This window comes from Vitis vinifera, chromosome 2 (genome assembly GCF_030704535.1).
Source record: "Vitis vinifera cultivar Pinot Noir 40024 chromosome 2, ASM3070453v1".
In the NCBI taxonomy this organism is placed as follows: domain Eukaryota; kingdom Viridiplantae; phylum Streptophyta; class Magnoliopsida; order Vitales; family Vitaceae; genus Vitis; species Vitis vinifera.
This window is the reverse complement of record NC_081806.1, coordinates 2,965,391-2,989,020: the sequence shown is the minus strand read 5'-3', so window position 1 is coordinate 2,989,020 and position 23,630 is coordinate 2,965,391. Positions and strand designations below refer to the sequence as shown.

Here is a 23,630-nt window from a genome sequence, read left to right as displayed (position 1 = left end):
CATATTTATCTTATTAATCCTATTTTAAAAAATGACTATGATTTTAATTTTAATTTTTTTTTATATTTATCCTTTTAATTTTAAATATTTTTATTTTAAAATATTAAAAATATAAATTTATTCAAAAATTACTAAAATATAAAAAAAAATTACATAAAATTAATTTGACAAAATAAATTATTAATATAATTTTAACTATTTAAATAAATTAATATTAATAGCAAAAAGTTGTCAATTCAAAATGTAATCAAACATGTTTTAATAAAAATGGTTTTTAATTTTTTTTTTAAATGAATATAAATATATAAGGAATTTAAGATAATTTTTTATAGATTATAAAGCACAAAGGCCCAAAAGTCATGCTCACCTTGCTTAAGCTGCACGCACCCTTCGGCCCAGACTAAAAAAATTGCAAGTGGGCTGTAACATGAAATGGGCCTTCTTGGATTTTAGCCGAATTCCATATTAAATAATAAGCGGGCTGCCGTGTTAGGCCCAAACTTGAATTTAACTAAAAAAAAAAATTACCATAAAAATCTTCTACTCAAATTTCATCTTCATCAAAATTGTAATATTATTCTAATTCTAATATAATTATATAGGTCAATGTCACCTTTGAACTTTAGAACAGGGAAAAAATAAATTCATGTTTAGTTTTTGCCGGTATTGTTTTAATAATTAAATTGTTAGTCGTACTTCAAAGAATCCACCTAACTAATGAATCTTTTGATCATGTCGATAGGCGGTAGGCCCGTGGTTATAAATTCAATGAAGTTCATATAAAAATGATTAAAATATCGTTAAACAATCAATAACTACAATTCAGCTTTCAAGGTATCAAATTTCAATATAACTAATATTAGTGCAGCTATTAATTTTATATTAGGAATAAGTTCCATGCAATAAGCAACTAGCTTTGTCAACTTGTTAAATGATAGTATGAAGATGGTCGGCCCAATTATGTAGCTACAGGTATACCAAATTTTTTGTTGGCATGACGTATTGATTGGTAGCTGAGAAAATAAAATTGTTTAAAGTTTGAAAATTACTTGTGTTATAAAATTAACAAAAGAACGGTTCTGAAAGTGATTTTTTTTTTTTTTTTTAAATCATTTTACATGTTGAATGCCCCCAATTGATGCCTCGATTTCATTGATCACAATTGGTTGAGGGTTGTTTTTTTTTTTTATTAACATAAAGAAATAAAAATAAAAATAAGAAAATTATGTGAAAATGAAAGATACCAATGTAAAGAAAATGATCTTTTTTGTAACTCCAACACGTCTTGTATGTATATATTATTAGGGTGTTTGGCAAACGGCTATGAATAGAAATGAATTTGATAATTTCATTTCTAGTGTTTAGACTAATCTAGAAATTCAAGATTGAAATGAGTATTTGTTTCTATTATAATGTTTTAATATTTAGTAATAATAAGAATGATAATGGAAAAGAAATAAATTGACAATAATATCTTTACATAGAGTTTAAAATATTTTTTTATTTTCATTTTAAAATAAATTTATAAATTTTGAAAGGTTTTTTTTTACTAAATAATAAGACAAAAAATGGTCTTATTATATAAGGATAAAATATTAATTTTAAACTTTTTTTATTTTTTTATAAGATGAATGAATTAAAATACCTTAAACAATGAATTAAAATAAAATTATTTTTTATTTCATTCCTACGTTCATAAAATTTATCCAAACATGTTAACGTAGTAGAGAAAAAATGAGATTTTTATTCTCACTCTTCATTCGCATGTACCACAACCTATGATATCATAAAACAAAAAATTATGTAAATCCAATTTTAGTCGATCTCATTACTACCGGAAGGAGAGGTAATTAGTAGAGGTGGCAGGATTCACCATCAAATTAATATAGAAATACACATTGTTGGATCATTGTTTGCCGCCGTTTTCTGATCGTGTGAAAGGGTTATTGGCTTTCCAATACCCTTGGAAATCAAACCAAGATGACCATTCAATTGGGGGATAAACTAATGAAGATTCTTCACCATGGAAATCAAACCAAGATGACTAATTCAATTGGGGGATAAACTAATGAAGATTCTTCACCATAGATGATGTAATCAATTTTCTAAATTGTTTTTTTATGCCTGGACTAGGGTTAGGGATGGCACCATCACTAAGGTCAAATGGGCATACAAATCCCCATTAAAAAAGAAAAAATCAAAATTTATGATTTCCATCTCGGTATGTAACTTTCTTTGCAATACATTGAATGGGGACGTGTTTGGTTGTTGAACTTGACCATGATTCCTTCCAAGTTACTGTATACAAATGTAAGCATTGGTTTTCTTAGCAGACAAACAGGCTCAAGAGTTTGTGGGTGTTATCAATACTTCCAAGTAAACATCCTGCTCTGTCTTTCATTTTAAAATGTTAATTTCTATAGACTAAGATTCGGGTATTAACTTTCTCTCTTTTCTCTCTCTTTAGTCAGTTAGAGTTGGCAGCAGATAAGCACGCAGATCTCATCACATTTAAACTAGAAATGATGGGAACACCAACAACCACTACCTCATTTAAAAGTTGGTTAAAACGCCCAAGTTTCCAAAACAACATCATCATGCTTCATCGTGGTGGTGGGACTGACTTTCATCTGAATCACCAATAATTCACGTCTTTTATACGTGGAGTCTGATTCATTTTGCTAGCTCTGTTACATGTGGAGTCTGATTCACTTTGCTTCCTTGTCATATTTCCTATTTGAGCCGTAGTGGCTATAGTGAGCGAGCGAGCAGCGACGTTGCGACTTTAAACTCTTCCTTCAATCTCAAACCCTATCGTATTCCCACTTTTGCAGAGATTTTGTGGTTATGGCAGCGAAGTTTCTGACGCTGGCGTGTATTCGGAATGAGAGCTTCGGAGGTCTGTCGCCGAGGCCGCACTACCCCTCGATGCCCAAGTATCCCAAGGGGGTGTCGGAGACGGAGAGGGATGTGGAAGGGTCGGAAGCGAAGGCGGTGTTTTCGGTGATTGGAATGACATGCTCGGCGTGCGCGGGATCGGTGGAGAAGGCCGTCAAGCGGCTGCCGGGGATTCGGGAGGCGGTGGTTGATGTTTTGAATAGTAGGGCTCAGGTCATGTTTTATCCTTCTTTTGTTAACGTAAGTGATTTCTTTTCCTTTTTCCCTTTTCTTTCTTCCGATTTTGTTTGTTTCGTTGGTTTTCGATTTTAGGTTTTCCTTTCGTGATGTTTGGTTTGATGGAAAAGGCGATCGAAGTTTTTCTCAAGAAAATTAGGAACCCTAGGTACCCGCCAACAGCGTTTGAAAGTTTGAATTAGAACCGCTTTGATCCCAAAACCGCCAAAATCAATGCCAGTCCCTTCCCTCCGCTTTTGAGTTATTTCTTCTACAAATTAATTAACATAATCTTTTATAAAATTAAACAAATTCATATTTCTCTCTTTAATTTAATCCTCCTTCATTAAGAGAATTGTGATTTGCTTCTTATAGGAGTGTTAAAGACTTGGTTTATAATATTTATCTTTACTTGTTAAAAAGATTTTAAAATTTGAGAAATATTTGCAAATAGTGATACAAATATGAAAGAAGAATTGATCGTGAAGTGTTTTTTAAAATAATTTTAAAATTTTAAAAAATAGTTTTTGAGAAAAATTTTCTGTTTTATAAAACAAAACTTTTTTTAGAACTTGAATATTTTTAATCTATTTTATATACTTTTAAATATGTTTTAATATTTTATTTTATTTATTTTTCGTAGTTTTATAATTATTGTTTTAAATAGCCTTTAGAATATAATTAAAATATATTTTCATTTGGTGGTTGTTTTCTAAAATGGTTTTTTACTCCCTTAAAAAAATGAAAATATATATTTGGCAGCCACAAAATTAAAAAAAAAAATTGTTTTAAAAAATAAAAAACATTATATTTTTATTTTTTATTTTTGTCATTTTTACTTATTTTCTAAGAATTGTTTTAAAAAATAACTATATCAGTATAGAAAATGATTAAAAATAAAACATTACTATAAAAGTTATTTTTTAAATATATTTAAAAACATAATTTATTAGACTTTTATTCTACTAAACATGAAAGAACAGCTTTTAAAATTTGTTCAAAAAAATTATTTAAAAAGAACTTTTCAAACGGAGTGATATTTTTTGTTTTTAAGAATAAAAATCTATTTTTTGTATTTTGATTTTCAATATTTTATTTTATTTATTTATTTATTTTTGCTTTTAAAGAAGAAAAAGGAACAAGCCCTTGTAAACTTCCAAAAGGACGTTGTTGTAAAAAGTTTTGTTTTCTAAGAGTTAGTAGGTAGACTCTTATCCTTGTCAGCTCACTTTGTGTAGGAGGAGACAATTCGTGAGACCATTGAAGATGTGGGGTTTCAGGCCACATTGATTCAAGATGAGACAAATGAGAAATCCATTCAAGTATGCCGAATCCGCATAAATGGAATGACCTGCACTTCTTGCACCTCAACTGTTGAATCTTCTCTGCAAGCACTGCATGGTGTGCAAAAGGCTCAAGTTGCATTAGCAACTGAGGAGGCCCGAGTTCATTATGATCCTAAGATCATCAACCACAACCAGCTATTGGAAGCCATAGAAGATGCTGGGTTTGAAGCCATACTTATTAGTGCTGGGGAAGACATGAGCAAGATTCAGATTAAAGTTGATGGAGTTGGCACTGATAATTCAATGAGGATACTCGAGAATTCTCTCCGAGCACTCCCAGGGGTTCAAGATATCGACGTTGATCCTACAGTCCGTAAATTTTCCCTTTCCTACAAACCAGATGTGACGGGCCCCAGAAACCTTATCAATGTGATTGAGTCAACTGGAACTGGCCGTTACAAGGCAGCAATATCTCCAGAAGGAGGAAGAGAAGTTCATAGAAAGGAGGAGATTAAGCAATATTATAGATCCTTCCTATGGAGTTTGGTCTTTACAATTCCAGTATTCTTAACTTCCATGGTCTTCATGTATATCCCTGGTCTCAAGCATGGATTAGATACCAAAGTGGTGAATATGCTGAGCATTGGAGAGATTTTGAGGTGGGTATTATCCACCCCAGTACAGTTTGTTATTGGGCGGCGATTCTACACTGGCTCCTATAAAGCACTGCGCCATGGTTCTGCCAATATGGATGTTTTGATTGCCTTGGGAACAAATGCTGCCTATTTTTATTCTGTCTATTCTGTGTTGAGAGCTGCTACTTCTGAGGACTTCAAGTCCACAGATTTCTTTGAAACGAGCTCCATGCTCATTTCATTTATTCTTCTTGGGAAATACTTGGAGGTTTTAGCCAAGGGAAAGACATCTGATGCCATTGCCAAGCTTATGGACCTGTCGCCTGAGACTGCAATTCTGTTAGCCCTGGACAGTGAAGGAAATGTGATTAATGAAGAGGAAATAGATAGTCGGTTGATACAAAAGAACGATGTGATTAAAATTCTTCCTGGTGCAAAAGTAGCTTCAGATGGTTTTGTTATTTGGGGGCAAAGCCATGTCAATGAGAGCATGATAACAGGAGAAGCCAGGCCTGTGGCAAAGAGGAAGGGTGACACAGTGATTGGAGGGACTGTGAATGAGAATGGGGTATTACATATTAAGGCAACACGGGTTGGATCAGAAAGTGCTCTTTCACAGATTGTTCAGCTTGTTGAGTCAGCCCAGATGGCTAAAGCTCCTGTGCAGAAATTTGCAGACCGCATCTCTAAATTCTTTGTTCCTTTGGTAAACATTAAAATGCCTTCTCATTGGTTTCCTTATGTATTCTAAATAGAGTGATAATTTGGTTTCAGGCCTTTGCTGACAATTGTAAATCTTTTGCAGGTCATTGTCCTTTCATTGTCAACTTTTCTTGCCTGGTTTTTAGCTGGAAAGTTCCATGGATACCCAAAATCTTGGATACCATCTTCCATGGATAGCTTTCAGCTTGCACTCCAATTTGGAATCTCTGTCATGGTCATAGCCTGCCCATGTGCTCTAGGCCTTGCAACTCCTACTGCTGTTATGGTTGGCACCGGTGTTGGTGCTTCTCAGGGAGTCCTCATCAAAGGCGGTCAAGCATTAGAAAGTGCACATAAGGTCAGTATGTGGTAATCATCTTGCCCTTTTCAAATTTTCAAGGAAGAACAAATCTTGGGGAATGAAGATTCTTGAGCGAAAACCTCCATGTTCAATCACACTAGCTAGTTTTAGATTTTAGACACTACAAGTGATGCAGCACATGATCATCATTAGTTTCTATTTTTAATTTGCTCGGTCATTAGTTTCTATTTTTAGTTTCCTCCCTCATTAGTTTCTATTTTACATTAATTTTTATTTTCATTAGATTCTATTTTTAGTTTCTTGTTTTTATTTTAGATTAGTTTCTATTTTCAAATTTTAGTTTTTCTCATTTCCAATTACCTTGGTTTCCTATTTCTAATTTCCTATTTCAGTTATTTCCTTTTTTTTCGCATTATAAACATTATTTAAGAACTTATTGTAATTGTTAAAAGAAGAGTTCAATATATTTTTCAGAATTATTCCCCAATTTTTAAATCATATTGTGATCTTTGTGTTTGTTCTTAAGTGTTTTTTTGTTTCGTTTCGAAACAAACCTTCCACTGCACCAAACAGACCCCTTGTTCCAATCAACTTGAATTCCAAATTAATTTAGTCTAGAATTATTGTTCCACCAGAATATTCAAACAGCAAGCAAAACTGTGTTGCCTTTTTTAGGACCTTTGAATATAATCTTGAGGTTTATTTGATTTTGCAGGTGAATTGCATTGTGTTTGACAAGACAGGGACCCTCACAGTTGGGAAGCCTGTAGTTGTTAACACAAGGCTCTGGAAAAATATGGTACTCCAAGAATTCTATGAACTTGTTGCGGCCACTGAGGTAGGCATTTCTCCATAGACTATTATCGACTATTATCTGTTTTAAAGAAACATTTTTATGAGGCTTGGCCCTGTCATATCACTGGCCTTCAAAGTAGTTCTGATATATAATCGAAACTTGGATTCAGTTCAGAATTTGCTTTTTGTTAAACTTTTTGCCAAACCAAAAATCATTTTCAAATGTTTAATTAAAACATTAAGCTTGTGAACCATGCTTTTTACAAATTCGCCCATAAAGTTTGAATATTTACAACATAGGTGCTCTGAATGTGTACCAGGTGAACAGTGAGCACCCACTGGCTAAGGCCATTGTGGAGTATGCTAAGAAATTCAGAGAAGATGAAGAGAATCCCACTTGGCCAGAAGCAAAGGATTTCGTCTCCATTACTGGCCATGGAGTGAAAGCCATTGTTCGCAACAAAGAGATCATAGTGGGCAACAAGAGCTTGATGTTAGACCAGAAGATTGTCATTCCAGTTGATGCTGAAGATATGCTGGAAGAAATTGAAGAAATGGCTCAAACTGGGATTCTGATATCGATAGATGGGGAGCTGACTGGAGTTCTAGCCATATCTGATCCACTGAAGCCAGGTGCTCGTGATGTGATAACCATTCTCAAGTCTATGAAGGTTAAGAGCATCTTGGTGACAGGTGACAACTGGGGAACTGCAAATTCCATTGCTCAGGAGGTTGGGATTGAAACTGTCATCGCTGAAGCCAAACCTGAGCACAAAGCAGAGAAAGTGAAGAATTTACAGGTATAAATTGAAAATTAGCTCCAAGACATGAATAATGACTATTCGTGATTATTCCCAATGCTGTAGAATCTTGTCTTTATTCCACAGGCGTCGGGCTATACCGTGGCAATGGTTGGAGATGGCATCAACGACTCACCAGCTCTTGTCGCTGCAGATGTTGGAATGGCGATTGGTGCAGGCACAGACATTGCCATCGAGGCAGCAGACATTGTTCTCATGAAAAGCAACTTGGAAGATGTGATAACCGCCATCGACCTTTCCAGAAAAACATTTTCCCGTATCCGCCTGAACTACATTTGGGCACTAGGCTATAATCTCCTCGGCATACCAATTGCAGCTGGGGCTCTCTTCCCATCTTCTGGATTCCGTTTACCACCATGGATTGCTGGAGCTGCCATGGCAGCCTCTTCCGTCAGTGTTGTTTGCTGTTCTCTTCTGTTAAAGTACTACAAAAGACCCAAGAAGCTGGATGCCCTTGAGATGCAGGGAGTAAGGATCGAGTGATTGATCCTAATGGTGTTGTTTCCACTTTGTGTATACTGTGCAGCAAGAAGTTTGCCTAGGAATAAGGAAGCTGGATGCCATTGAGACGCAGAAATGTTAAAGTGATTCACACCTGTGCTCTACACCTGTGCTCTTGATTTCAGCTTTATTATGCCATGCAGAAGTGCAGTTAGCCTAAGAATAAGATTGAAGACGATGATATGTAGATAGAAATAAGGTTGGTTGGTTATTAATTCATTTACATAAGAATGTTGTCCTGAAGAACAGAAGTAAAACGTATTTTCCCGCAAATGAAATTAAATGGAGACAAGAAGATGCTGTCCCGAAGAGCAGTAGTAAAATGGATTTGCCAGAAAATGAAATTAAATGAAGGCAAAAAGATACAAATAACATTTTCTTGCATATAGCTTAATTGCAATTAAGGAAACAAGGTTCGGCCACCTTATTGGCTCCAAACGCTCCTATAATGTTTATCCTCTGCAAACTCATAATTGCAGATCTTGTAACAATACAAGTAACACGGTTCTTGTAACAATATCAGTAACACGCAACCACTCCTATAACGTTTACTGTCTGCAAACTTATAATCACAGATCTTTTCAACAATACAAGCAACATGATTCTCACATCTTTGAATGCAATGCCCTTTTTTTGCTTGCCTCATTGATTGCCCTCCCTGACGGTGGCTTTTGTAGCCTTGCTTTGAATCCAAAAAGGAGTGCATGTACTTCATCAAAATGAGGCCTAGTTGCATTTTTAGTATTCTCAATCCACTGCTGAACCTTCTTGTATGGGCCTAATATCCGATTGCGTTCCCTATCGCCCAAAATCTAATCCAATACAAAACTTATATCAGCTGAAGTAAGTCATTTGTTACCAGATCATGAAGTAACAATAGGCTAATGGGGAATATGTTTGTTTTAGCAATTATAGTTAACTGGATGGAGTTGGTCTACCATACTGGCAACCAGATGGCACTAGAGAGAAGTAGAAGGAGAAACAAGTGATGAAACAAGTGATCTTCAGAGAGGATTCAAATAACAATGAAAAGTAAATTTTCATCATCAGTAAGTTTCCATTCCCATCAGAATGATAAATCTGAAATCGAGACCAAAATTCAATTTTTGAAAAGACATCTATTACCAAGGCATCCATATAAACAACACATTAAAAAAAAAAAAAATCAAAAGAGAAGTAGATGAGTACTGAGCCAATCCTTTACCTCTAGTTGCATAATTTCACAAACCAAGCTGAGATCTGCTACAGATGGTTGAGAGCTTCCAAGCAAGAACTTCCCATTCCCCTCCAGCCAAAAGGATTCAATTTTTGACAGAGACGAGAACAAGAGTTTCTCAGCTTCAGCAGCTGCTTGCGGATTCACTTTAATGCCAAGTGCAGGTCCCAGTACAGTATTTAGAAGAAATGGGGCTGAAAAAGATGGAAGAGGGCAAAGCGCATAGTTACACCAAAAATATATGTATATTTTTTTATCAGAAACAAACAATTATATAGACAAATTAAAAGTACAATTGAAGGATGAGGGGTTCTTCCCAAAATGTACTGATCAAAAGAAGAGAAGAAACCTTCTCCAAAATACAGGAAGTGGGAGGTACACATGTGGATATCGAAACTAAGAGGTATATCTCAACAGAAGATTAATCAGCAGTTATATGATCCACTAGTTCAACAGTGATTGATGCATAAATATATACAGAATCTGAAGTTCATAATTGGTCACTAACACTTGATATCTATAGCTGCCAACACAACTTAGAGATTCCCTCAGATAAATACTTGGGAAATGAATTAGTATTTTAATGGGAAAACACCACACCACCAATCATATGAAAGGAAAATAAGGATTGTGAACACCACAGTTGGATAATCCACATGGAAGGAACCTGTTTCAACTCTCATGATAAAATGTAAGCCTCTTCCATGAATTAAAAGGAATTTTCCTCTTCTTTTGAATCTTTATCACACTTACATTGACACATGGTATGTGTATGTGTTTCTATGAAAACATGCAGCAAAGCTCATGCAAGAGCCAGAAGATGGGTCTGTTGCCAGTTATGCAGCTCTAGCCAAACATTTTGCAAAGAAAACAAAATTGTCACCAACATCGTTTTGGAAGAAAAAAAAAAGCATTGATATTTATTAACAGACTAGAGTTCCATAAGAACATCACATAAGTTCTTGTTTCATAGAAAATGAGAACAGTAAAATTATCTAACCAGATTGTCATTAATGAGGTCACTCCAGCCCACCTTCTAAAGACTAACAATAAGTTTCACAAGTGTTTACTGTAGAAGATAGGTCAATTTGGATGGATTATTTTCTGTCAAGGCTTTCTATCCTTATTTGAAGCCGGATATTGGTAGGGAATTTTCTGGGAAATTAATATGAATTCATGGGTCCGAACTAAGGTGTGGTTCCTTGCTCCGGAAGTGGCTACGGGGAGGGTAGTGACTTTTGGTCAGTTTAAAAAGAAGAAGTGTAGGAAGGCATAGAGAGGCTGCCCCTTTGGACCATTTGGATAGAAAAGGAATCGAAGACTGTTTGAAAATGTGGACCAGTATGGTCAAAATATCTTTACTGAGTACTCTTCAGCTGAGGGTTCGGAAGTTCTTAGTGTTTTTTAGCCCTCGGATTGATAAGCTAGGTTCAAGTTAATGGGAGGGAAACTTTTGTTTCTTTTTCATTCTCTGCCATTTTTGTGCCCTTCATATATACTCTGTACATTTCAATGTCCCCCACTTTGTTAGATGCTCTTAGTAATACTTTTTGTTTGCCTATCCAAAAAGAAGAGTTTGAACCATTCACTGTGTAGGAATCAGTAGCCTTGTACAAGAGACGGTTGATTATTCCTTGCAAAGTCGAAAGATATATTAAGATTGTCATAATCAGTTAGAAAATGAGAGCATCTATCAGTAGCCAAAAGGAAGCACCTGCACCACGACGTAAGTTGGAATGATGCCAATCCAACACTGAGTGGATCTTAGCTCTCTTGAAAAGATCATTTGGGTACCTTGAAATATAGGGGGAAAAAGGATTAAAATTTTGCTGCAAAATATGGATATTGGAAGTGAATATAAGATGAAACAAAATATTGTAACGTATAACATATTCTAAAACATAAAGCACAGATTAAAATGAAAACATTGTAACCCATGTGTCTAGGTGTCAGGTCAGATATCCTCCAATTTTCAAGACATAAGGACATGTCTGTAGGGTCAGAATCATCCAAATTTTCTTCCTCTATACCTTGTGGTGAATTGAATGTGTATGTAACATTCTGTCCTAAGAAAAAATTTGATTAATTTTGTACATGTAGCATGGAAGCAAGGTAAAAAGTTGTTCAAGGAACTTCTAGCCACCTAGGAATGGGTTTGCTGCTTCTATCAGACATGCCCATTTGGTACATGTCCAACAGATATCCCATGCACATAATTGGAAATGTTCATGTAACATCCAGAAATTAGGAAACTAATGGCAAAAGTGTAGTAACTATTCTTACCAATTATCGGCAATTCCAGGAAATGCGCAAGCAAGATAGATAAGAATTGCATGGCTGCAAGAAGAATGTAGATACATATTAAAAATCCCTTACAAAATCTAAGAAAAGCACAAGTTGGTCCAGACTCATGGAAAGCACATGCATCAAAGGAGCTTCATTCACCAACCCTATGGATGAAACAGTAACAAAAAAAACGGGGGGTCCTTCACAATCAACCATTATAAATGAAGAGGTTTTTGCTAAATGAACACTAGGAATGTGCATCTTGAGCAATCATAGTTCAAAAGAAGTGCTATATAAGTAATGAATAAGTATTTTACAAACTACAAAAGCACACATTTAACATCAACAGTGTTAGCAAACAATGTCAGAAAATCATAACTCAAGAAGCCAATAGACACATTTTTCAAATACCTCTCAAACAGCTGAAATCTTCCATCAACTATTGCTGGAACTTGCCCCATAGGGTTTACCACTGTAAGTACAAATTGTAATAAAAACTTCACGTTGTCAGTTACAGAAATAAACATGCTATTGAAAACTTTTTTTTAAGAGTTACACTTTCCACAGAAAGACACATGCAATTCGGTCTTGGTAGCTCGATATGCATGATAAAGTATAGACAGGTCCATGATAAATAAAAAATAAAAAAATAAAAAGACAGTTTAGAGAACATCCAATCTTGAAGATTTACGGTTAATGAACTGCTAAGACAGCTTGAGCCTTTAAAATGGGGGGAAAAAGAAAAACACTCCAAGAAGTTTTTTTTCTTTCAGTGATTTGCAACAGAATCCAACTTAACATCTTGGCATACAAATTAATCAACGCAATTATTATTCACGGGCAATCATTGAAGATCATGCAATGTCTATAGTTCTATACTAATCCTCAAGCAAGGGACCAATTTTCTCTCCCCCTTCCTTTTCCACTAACAAAATGCTGGAATATTCCCCATCAGTTCATGGTTTCAACTAAATTAGTAGCTTTACTTCATTCAAGGAACTGCCTAACACATCTACATCTCTCTCCCTTTTTGCTCTACTCTCTCAACGACCCCACAAAATTCTGGAAACATTTCCAAATTCCCAAATTTACACCGATCTGTTAATCAAGGGAATCAAACCTAAGTATATCACACCCATTGCAATGATTACTAAACTATTCTCAAACATTATTCCAGAAAAATAAGGAAAGGTGAGACATTCTTCTTACTTTCTTAAATTAGATATCATCACCTTTACCTCAAATTTCCTTCATTTATTTTTTTCTTAATGAATTTCTGAATAACTCCTCAATTCCCTATACTCAAATCCCAAATTTGTTAATACGCTTTTTAGGGATAGATTAAGAGGCATAATTTTTCAACAACCATCACTTTTTCCAACAATCCTTAACGCAGAGTTGTGATCCAAATCCTGAAATTCTCACCTTTAAAATCAGGGGAAAGATGCTGACGCTTTGCCAGGTCAACTCTGACCTCCTCAAAATCAATTCTATTAACCCTATAAACACACAACAAGAAAACCCATTTTAAGTATTGAATCAATCAACCAACCAAATCACACAAATAAACACAACCCTTTATTTCTTTCATTTTCTTAAAAAAAATAAAATAAAATAAAATAAAATGAAATGGACATTAGAAAGAGGATAAAAATCACTTGCAGAAGATGATGATAGCACGAGATGGCTGAGACATCCGATCGGCATAGATTTTGAGCTTCATCCTTCTGGGTTTCTGGGTTCTGAGTTTGTGAAGTAGTGCTGTCTGATACTGTTGTTTGCCCTATCGCTTTTATCTCCACACTGCAATGGCTATGGCGATATGGGGCCTGTCCTATTCATTGGGTTGCTCAAATCCTGACCGTGTCTACAATCTACATCAAATCATGTGCCAACAGGATGACTTTGGAAAATATCCCAATTTAGCAGCCATTGCTTTTTCCCTTTTTTCTAATCAATCCTTTCATGTTCTTGGAAGTGGGACTCTGTTCTGAAAAAAGCATCCTATACGGGTCTCAATTTTGTCACCAGACTCACCACTTCCAAATAATAATCATCTCTATATTTTAAAAATATATACTATAAAGTTTTTTTTTTTTTGGAAATAAAAATATGACATAAATATATTTTTTCCCAAAAAAAAAAAACAATTATGTGTTTAAAATAGTAACGTTATTCTTCTAAGTATTTAATAGTGAAAAATAATAAAACTTATGCAACCACTTTCTACAAACAAATAACTTTATTAAAAATGGTGGGGGTTGGTCCACCCAAAGCCCCTGTCCAATTTTACTTGTCTAAATGATTGAACATGAACCCATTAAGAAAGATATACCAATTTTGAAAAATATAAACAGCTACATGTGATCAAACCATTAAAAAAGGGTAAGATATGGAAAATATGAGTAGGATGAGAATATGATAATGTAAAATTTGCTTAATTTTTATAAATCTAAACCTTTACTTTTTTTTTTTTAATCCCAAAAAATACCTATTTTGGAGAAAAATATTTTCACCTCTTAATTGTAAAAATAAACTTTTCTTTAAAAACACGTGTAAATAATTGATATATTGATGGATATTTATGTCAACAAACAGATTAATTTTCAAGACAAAAAATATGAGATGTTAGATTTACATATATAAGATATTTTCATCACTTTTAATCAAATTTTTAAGATATGAATAGAAAAATATAGTTGTAGGAGTGTAACTTTGATAGATTGATTCCAACCCAAGACAAATTTTGTTAATAATTTTTAATACTCAAGTTAGACTTGAATTAGGTTTTTTCAATTTAAACTCAATTTGAGTTGGATAGGGAGATGATTCGAATCTAATTGGAATCCGAATTAATATTTTTTTATAATATTTACAATATATATTATTTTATATAATAAATTTTTTAAGAAAAAATACCAAGTTATATCATATATATATATATATATATATATATATATATATATATATATTAAATATATAATTTATAATATATTAAATTTCCATATAAATACATTAAAAAAAAACACATATTGTAAATTGATTTTAAATTATGGAATCTAACCAACCTGAAATCAATTCAATTAACTTGAGACTAACCTGATTAACTCGAGATTAACTTAACCAACTTGACTCTAATTTGTACAACTCGAATTAAATCCAAATTTAGAAAAATGATATTGAGTTAAGTTTGAATTGAGTACGTAAAATTAGAGTTTAAGTTAGGTTAAATTAATTAATTTTTAATCATGGTTAATCATCAACTCAATCAATATGTCCAAGTTATAGCTCTAATAGTTTACGATAAAGTTTTAAAAAGGATTGTAATTAATAAAAATAAAAACAAGAATGAAGGTAAATTAAGTAAGATGTAAGAAAGGGGAATTTAATAAATATTTTATTTAGATTCAATTCTTTAATAAATAGAATAAATTTTTGTTCCCAAATTCCAAATAATTTTTTAAAAATAATATTTTTGATATTGTTAGCATAAATTAAATACCATGTATCAAATACATAGTTGTAGTTTATCATTAAAATAAATTTTTACAATAAATAGTATGTTTGTAAAATTATAATGAAAGTTACCAAAATAGGCATACAAACTATCGTCAAATTAAAATTTTAAAATTTTAAATTAATGCAACATATTAATGAGGAATGAGATAATCATACACACATCGTACCTTGATCATTTTAATAGACAATAAATAGTTATTGAAAGTCACAAACGACACCGTTTAGTAGAGGAAGAGGGGGAGGCTTCCAGAAGAGGCCGTACAGTGCCTCGAAATGAGGAGGGCAGTGCAGAAGTGGGCCGAGGTGGGCATGCTGACTGGGATAATTGTGGGATGCGATCAACGTGGCAGAATTGTGACCACTGGTGAGTGAGGGTGTAGGTGGAGATTTGGTAATCACGAGAACACCCAATCCCTCCCACCTTTTTACCCGCCACTCAACCCACAGGCAACAGTCTTTATTGCGATATTAAAGGCACGGTTGGGTGGGCATACAGTTTTCTCAGAGCGCAGAGGTATGGCCATGGTTGTATATAGCTTGCCCACCCCTCAGTCCTCCCACACTCTCAATTTTACATTACTCGCCCCCTTCTTTTCTTTATTATCATATTCCACCCCCACAATTCCAGAATTTTATCATTTTTCACACAGTTTATTGGATGACGAGGATTTGCTGATATGTTGTCAGTGCTCCCTATTTTTCCTGCTATTTTCAAAATCTCCCCCATGTTCTCTTTGTCTTTAGTTTAAGTCCCTTAACGTGGCAGCCACGTGATGCTTTGGTAATTGTGTCACGTAACCAGTCTTCGTCAGCATTGAATCAATCACTATAGAAGCTCACATTTTTAATATATTTATTTTATTAATTTAATTAGAATGAAGTTTTATAATACCATGGGGTGATTGAGGGAGATAATAATGCATAGATAATAGATTGATAGGTCATCAAATAATATGTACGTAAACGAGAAAGAAAATGTTTATTTCTAAGCATAGTCGGTCCATTAATCTCATATAAAATCATATGATACACAAGGCCACCAGACCACCACCCCTGGATGGGACCAGTCCCATCACACAAGAACATGGGTCCATGTGATCCTCCTGTCCCTTAAAATCATTTTATAATTTACATTTTCATTAATGTTGCATTACTCTTTGTTATGTTATGGTTAGGAAAACTATATGAAATGAAATTTTATAAATTGATTTTATGTTGGAGTAATTTCAATGGTACTCTCCACTGAATTTAAATGAAATGGGCATTCAATTAGAATCCCAAGGGAGTGATTGTGATTGTGACTGCTGTGCTCTCAACATTTACTCAGAGGGTGCCTTTGTATATTATAACGTTGCACTCCCAAAAAACTAAGCAAAAAAGGACTCACTGTTGTGCTTTCTGCCCGGAGTAATGGAGAGGTAATCTGTAAGACTGTAATCTACGACACACCTACACCTCTCCTCTTCTCCTCTCTTCTATGTGGATACTGGGTACTTGCTGTTTCTGAGGCTGCATTGTTGTTTCTCTGCCAACTCTCGTTGTTTATGAGGCAAATGCCAAGAATCTCAAGTTTAGCTCAAAAAATGAGGTGACTTTTCCCCCCTTCTTTTTTTTCTTTTTGTTTCTCCACTCTCTTCTAGTTTTCATGCAGGAGCTCAGAAGAGATGGGTCCTTTTGTTTGTTTGTGTGTGTGTGTGTGTGTTTTTTTTTTTTTTAATTTTATTTTGTTCATCGTTTTTCATGAATTTGTACTCTGGAGTCTGGACTAACTCATTTCTCCACGTAAGATTAGGTTTCTCTTGGGAAAATCGGTTATTTTTTTGGGTTTCTTTTGTTTTCTGCTTATTTTTGGGGTGCCCGGAAAAAAATTTGTCAACTTATTTTAGTTTATTTTGTGTATTTTTACAGTTTATTTTCGTATTTTATTTTATTTTATTTTTGTCAAAAATTGAGGAAAACGCAAGTTTATGCTCTCTACTCTTTTTTTCTTCTGTGATTTGAGTTTGTTCTTTCTCCTGTAAGTGTCTAAATTTAGTTCCTGCTTTTGTTCATTTGGCTTCAACTGATCCTCTGTTTGGTTGCAGAGAAAATGAGGAAAAAGAATAAAAAGGAGAAATAAAATTTTGAATCTTTAGTGCTATTTTCCTTGGTGTCAAGAAACGGAGAACCCATGTCATATAAGCCTAATTTGATCCTTGTTCTGCAATATCAGGCAAAGTTGATGTGACTTTGACAAATCAGTATTAAAAAAGTTGTCTTATGTTCCCACCTTTTCTCAGCAACCAAAAGGAGGACCATGGAAAGCTGTGAGATCCAAACACAGCATTTAGGCGGTAGTTGTTTGTGGGTGCATATTCAGTGGAATCGGGTGGAGTAAAGTTCATATGTCTTTAGCGAGATTTAAGGCCCCCTTTAGCTTGAAGAGTGGTGGGTATGCTCATTTTTTTAAAGTTTTTGATCTTTGTACGAGGGAGTCTTGCACATGCCTCTGAACAAGTGTTTGACCCATTTGCTTTCTGAATCCAATCCTTTATTTTAAGCCTCTTAACTTCATTTTAAACTTTTTCTGATGAGTTGGTATCAATGATTTGAGAAAAGAACTCAATAAAAAAATTAGAAAAAGCAAAGAAAAACTCTTCTGGGCCTGGAAATTGTTAACCATTTCCCCCCCTGTTTCTGATTCAGAAAGTGAGCATTTAGCTGTATTTAGCTTTGTCTTCAGAGCATTTGTTTTGGTCTCTTCTAGATGATGAGAGTAGATTGCTGATGGGCCCTTTTTTTTTTCAGTTAAATTATGTGTTGATTTTGTTGAACTGTCTTATAAGTGAAGCTGGCAGTGTGAGTGCAAAGCTCAAATCTGCTTTAGATCTGCCTGCTTGGGATTTTGGGGTTTGTCCATCTATGACTAACAATGCAGATCAATTCCCATCTCGAGTGTCGGTAGTTGCCTCCTGGTAAATGGTTTGGATTTCTCAGCATGCTAAAGAGTAATGGAACCACTGGTTCTGCAGATTAGTTTTGTAGTTACTGTTTCATTCTCCTATCTGCTATGCATGACTCCTTCACCTTTGGGCTAGAATTATTCTTCTAGGAGGTTCATATTTAGCTGTTGAAGTTGATTTTCCATAGATCTGTTAAGATTGGAAGCATGAACATTTGGGGGAAATGAATTTTGTTTGGCTCAATACTACATCTGAGCTGACAAATCAGCTTTCAGTGATAAACCCAACAGAAAAGTTTTGAAGTGGTAATTTTTGTCATCTATTGAATTGTTTTAGTATTTGCAAAGAAACCAGTTCTTCCGTTTTGGTCTGGCATATGAGTGCATGTCTCCAGGTTGAAGAGAAATACATACCCACCTTATCTGCTGCAACTAGTATCTAGCATCCCTGCTATCAATTGTTCTGCACAGAAGCAAACAGAACCTCAGTGTTTCTAATTCTTCCTTGGCCATCTGTTACCCACTAAATATTTTGTTCGGTGTTCAGGAATTTGGATCTATCAATTTATCGATGTTTGAGGATCTCTACGGGTTTGATACTATCTTTGCTTTGTACTTTTGTGATTCAAGTCCCTCATTTGAAAGTATATGTATCATAATTTTAGGAGTTCCACCTCATTCACATTAATATTACATCAAACATGGCTCTTATAGTTTGAGAATGTATTTGAGGATATATTTCTTGAAGAAAAGATGATATTTCTCTATGGCATATTTAGAAATGATTCTGATATTTTAAGGTATAAGCATTGAAGATCTTCAATTCTTTTTGGGCATGGTGAACCGAGACCGTTTTCCTTGTGGTACCTATATCATGTCTTCCAAATGACTGTATCATGTCTGTTTCACGGATTATTTCTTAATGACATACTAAATGAACTTTGCACTGCTTTTCAGGTACTTTTAATCATCTTCCATTTCCCGGGTAGTTTACATTTGATTCAGCAACCCCTGCCACCTATATCGCCATGAACAACCTTAAGCTGGGGGTAGATGTGGTTAGTGCACACAATCTTATGCCTAAAGATGGGCAAGGGTCATCTAGTGCCTTTGTAGAGCTCTACTTTGATGGTCAGAAGTTCCGAACCACTATCAAAGAAAAGGATCTCAACCCTGTTTGGAATGAAAGCTTCTATTTCAACATCTCCGATCCTTCCAACCTCCATTACCTCACTCTTGATGTCTACATCTATAATAACACAAAGGCTACCAACTCCAGGTCCTTCCTTGGGAAAGTTTCCCTAACTGGGACTTCATTTGTCCCATACTCTGATGCTGTTGTCCTGCACTATCCTGTGGAGAAACGGGGCATCTTCTCACGTGTAAGAGGGGAGCTTGGCCTTAAAGTTTATATCACAGATGATCCTTCAATAAAGTCCTCTATCCCAGTTCCTTCAGTTGAATCTACACATAAAGATGCAAGCCTAACTCATGACCAAACAGTTCCCAATCCAGTCCCAACTGGCAGTGAGAAAGCAGAGGCAAGACACACCTTCCATCATCTCCCTAACCCAAATCATCCCCAACATCAGCACCAGTCTTTTCCGGTAGCAGTCCATCAAGCAACAAAATATGGGGTTGATGAGATGAAATCTGAACCACAGCCTCCAAAGCTTGTTCGCATGTACTCTTCATCACCAGCACAACCTGTTGATTTTGCACTTAAAGAGACGAGTCCATTCCTTGGAGGAGGACAAGTTGTCAGGGGTCGTGTTATTCGTTCAGACAAGACTGCAAGCACTTATGATCTTGTTGAACAAATGCAGTTCCTCTTTGTAAGGGTTGTTAAGGCTCGGGAGCTTCCTGCTATGGATGTTACTGGGAGTCTTGATCCATATGTTGAGGTGAAAATTGGAAACTATAAAGGAGTTACAAAGCACATGGAGAAGAAGCAAAATCCAGAGTGGAATGTAGTGTTTGCCTTTTCGAGGGATCGGATGCAAGCTTCTGTACTAGAAGTAGTGGTTAAGGACAAGGATCTGGTAAAAGATGACTTTGTAGGCAGGGCAAGGTTTGACCTCAATGAGGTTCCTATGCGGGTTCCGCCTGATAGCCCACTGGCTCCAGAATGGTACCGGCTAGAGGACAAGAAGGGGGAGAAGATCAAGGGTGAGCTGATGCTTGCAGTCTGGATTGGCACCCAAGCAGATGAGGCTTTTCCTGATGCATGGCATTCTGATTCAGCTACACCCGTTGACAGCTCAGCAGCTGCCTCTACTCTGATCCGTTCAAAGGTTTATCATGCACCACGGTTATGGTATGTGCGTGTTAACATTATTGAGGCACAAGATTTGGTCCCAACAGAGAAGAATCGTTTCCCAGATGTGTATGTCAAGGTACATATAGGAAACCAGGTCATGAAGACAAAGACAGTTCAGGCTCGGTCACTGACCACACTCTGGAATGAGGATCTTTTATTCGTTGCTGCCGAACCCTTTGAAGATCATCTGATACTTTCAGTCGAGGATCGTGTGGGTCCTGGAAAAGACGAGATCCTGGGAAGGGTCATCATACCATTGAGCACAGTAGATAGGCGTGCTGATGATCGAATGATCCATTCCCGGTGGTATAACCTGGAAAAGCCCATAGCTGTAGACGTGGATCAATTGAAGAAAGAGAAATTCTCTAGCAGGCTCCATCTTCAAGTTTGTCTAGATGGAGGTTACCATGTTCTTGATGAGTCAACTCACTATAGCAGTGACCTCCGCCCCACGGCAAAACAGCTCTGGAAGCCATCCATTGGGGTTTTAGAGCTTGGCATCCTGAATGCTGTAGGTCTTCACCCCATGAAAACAAGAGATGGGAAGGGCACATCAGATACCTACTGTGTGGCCAAGTATGGTCACAAATGGATCAGAACACGAACTATTGTGGATAACCTTTGTCCAAGATACAATGAGCAGTACACATGGGAGGTTTTTGATCCAGCTACAGTTCTCACTGTAGGTGTTTTTGACAATAGCCAGCTTGGGGAAAAGGGTTCAAATGGTAACAAAGACCTGAAAATTGGGAAGGTTCGGATTCGTATTTCTACCCTGGAAACAGGCCGTGTTTATACTCACTCTTATCCCCTGTTGGTTCTTCACCCAAGTGGCGTCAAGAAGATGGGAGAGCTGCATATGGCAATCCGATTTTCCTGCACATCTTTTGTAAACATGCTTTATATTTACTCACGACCCTTGTTACCAAAAATGCACTATGTAAGGCCCTTTTCTGTGATGCAGCTTGATATGCTACGACACCAAGCTGTCAACATAGTGGCAGCAAGGTTAGGTCGAGCAGAGCCCCCACTCCGGAAGGAGGTGGTGGAATACATGTCGGATGTGGATTCACACCTTTGGAGCATGCGGCGGAGCAAGGCAAATTTCTTCCGGCTAATGTCAATTTTCTCGGGATTATTTGCAGTAGGGAAATGGTTTGGTGATATCTGCATGTGGAGGAACCCCATCACAACAGTGCTAGTGCATGTGCTCTTTCTCATGCTTGTTTGCTTCCCAGAACTAATCTTACCCACCGTCTTCCTCTATATGTTTCTGATAGGGGTATGGAACTTCCGCTACCGGCCAAGGTACCCTCCACATATGAACACAAGGATCTCACAAGCTGATGCAGTGCACCCTGATGAACTTGATGAGGAGTTCGACACATTTCCAACAAGCCGGAGCCCAGAGCTGGTGAGATTGAGGTATGATCGCCTGAGGAGCGTGGCTGGTAGGATTCAGACTGTGGTGGGTGATGTAGCGACTCAGGGAGAGCGAGTTCAGTCTCTGTTAAGCTGGCGAGATCCACGAGCTACCGCCATCTTTGTTACTTTCTGTCTGGTAGCAGCACTGGTATTGTATGTGACACCATTCCAGGTCATAGCAGCCTTGGCAGGATTCTACATGATGAGACATCCCAGATTTCGCTACAGGTTGCCATCAGCACCAATCAACTTCTTCCGTCGCCTGCCCGCCAGGACTGATAGTATGTTGTAGTAAGCCTTGTAGGTTGGAGATTCTTGCTAGGCTATTTCCCTTCGTTCTTCATCAATGTTTGCTGCACCTTGTTCTTCTGTTTCTTTAGTTGTTCAGTCTGTCTTGGTCTTAGACTACTGTAATCGACTGTTGAGACCCCAAGGGAGTATAAATAAATTCTGTATATGGCCTTTCTAGCCACACAGATGTAGAATAATGAGCTGTTGAAAGAAACTCTCACTCTTGAAGTATCAAAATATTATGTGCTAGGACAGGTGAATAGGTTTAGAAAAACCTAACCAAACCCCAGATTCTTGATGGGTTTTATTAGCTTAATACCCTGAAGATGCCCAACCCAAGTAAATTGCCATATGGGGTTTTGATGAGCATGCGTTTCGATGTACATTTTCACTTTTTCAACTGGGTTTTCTGGCTTCGATTCAGAAAGGTTAAAGAAATATCAATTGAAGGCCAATTGCTTGCTGATGCCTTTCCCTTGATGATTGGCACTGAATGATGGATACCATCATACCGACCCCCTTGATGTTTAAGATCAACCAATTGATCAACAGGGTACCTGACAGGTTCCCACGTAGTCATAGCATATGATAATCTTATATTATTAAGATAATGGGGTGAAGAAGAAAACACTTAAGAAAAAATTTATTCCAAGAACGAAAAACAATAGATAGATAATCAAGAAAGTAAAATGCAATTAGAAAAATTATCATAATTAATTAATTAGAGCCATATCTTCAACATTCCGTCAAGTAGGGCAAAAATATTCTCCATTTCCCATTACAATAAAACCTCTATAAAATAGCACTCTCATAAATTAATATTTATTAATTTAGAGAGAGCATCGTATTTTTGCGAAAGACCCCTACAAAAAATGTTAAAATTTAATACCTTAAAAAATAAAAAGAAAATTCCAAATATGTAATAATTCCAAAAAATAGTTGAATTGAGAAAAGCAGTCATCACCTCGAGGTTTATAGTTCTTCGATTATCAAAAAGTAAAAAATAAAAAAAAAAAAGTTGCATTGAGAAAAATAAAAATTATAAGAGATTACTAAATATTATTTTATAAATTTTGTTTGCTATTTTAAAAAATATATATTTTTTATTAATTATTGATTTATATTTCCTATGGATGTTAAGGAATTTTTTTTTTTTTTTTTGTATAGTATCTCATGTGTTTAGTAAAATTATTAATTTTGTACATTGCTTAAATTGAAATCAAAAGATTTTATTATTTAAGCAAGACTATATTAAAAAGGTCTTAATATTAGATATAATATGTAGGACGGAGTTAGGATAGTGACCCTCAAAGCCACGTGGTTGTAGTATGCTCCAATACGTGGATGATGGATGACTTACGTAATCTTCTTTTGCCGATTCCAAATCTGCTTAAATAGGTACAGCTGTAAACTTTTTTGGCAAAGTCAAATTAAGTTAACCCATTTAACTTCAATA

The 23,630-nt window shown here is 35.7% G+C and overlaps 3 protein-coding genes across 6 annotated transcripts; 2 read left to right on the top strand and 1 right to left on the bottom strand.

The window, feature by feature from the left end:
• Positions 1 to 2,445: 2,445 nt before the first annotated feature.
• On the top strand, positions 2,446 to 8,984 carry LOC100259857 (probable copper-transporting ATPase HMA5). The gene is made up of 6 exons (XM_002269803.4): positions 2,446 to 3,138; positions 4,353 to 5,741; positions 5,841 to 6,095; positions 6,775 to 6,897; positions 7,175 to 7,654; positions 7,742 to 8,984. Exons 1-6 carry the CDS (start codon positions 2,848 to 2,850, stop codon positions 8,156 to 8,158), a joined length of 2,955 nt encoding a protein of 984 aa, XP_002269839.1. The 5' UTR covers positions 2,446 to 2,847; the 3' UTR covers positions 8,159 to 8,984.
• Positions 8,540 to 13,728, bottom strand: LOC100242689 (glutathione S-transferase T1). Its single transcript, XM_019217035.2, has 7 exons — positions 13,337 to 13,728; positions 13,104 to 13,177; positions 12,090 to 12,150; positions 11,676 to 11,729; positions 11,107 to 11,186; positions 9,381 to 9,586; positions 8,540 to 8,988 (listed from the first exon to the last, which is right to left on the bottom strand). Exons 1-7 carry the CDS (start codon positions 13,399 to 13,401, stop codon positions 8,782 to 8,784), a joined length of 747 nt encoding a protein of 248 aa, XP_019072580.1. The 5' UTR covers positions 13,402 to 13,728; the 3' UTR covers positions 8,540 to 8,781.
• A 2,812-nt stretch (positions 13,729 to 16,540) lies between these two features.
• LOC100264973 (multiple C2 domain and transmembrane region protein 7) lies at positions 16,541 to 22,355 on the top strand. 4 transcript variants are annotated; one of them, XM_010662511.3, is made up of 2 exons: positions 16,541 to 16,785; positions 19,096 to 22,355. In XM_010662511.3, exon 2 carries the CDS (start codon positions 19,167 to 19,169, stop codon positions 22,173 to 22,175), a length of 3,009 nt encoding a protein of 1,002 aa, XP_010660813.1. In that variant the 5' UTR covers positions 16,541 to 16,785; positions 19,096 to 19,166; the 3' UTR covers positions 22,176 to 22,355. The 4 variants fall into 4 exon arrangements, with proteins under 4 accessions (XP_010660813.1, XP_010660820.1, XP_019080741.1 ...); XM_010662518.3 differs by lacking the exon at positions 16,541 to 16,785 and adding an exon at positions 17,095 to 17,624; XM_019225196.2 differs by lacking the exon at positions 16,541 to 16,785 and adding an exon at positions 17,645 to 18,151.
• Positions 22,356 to 23,630: the final 1,275 nt, after the last annotated feature.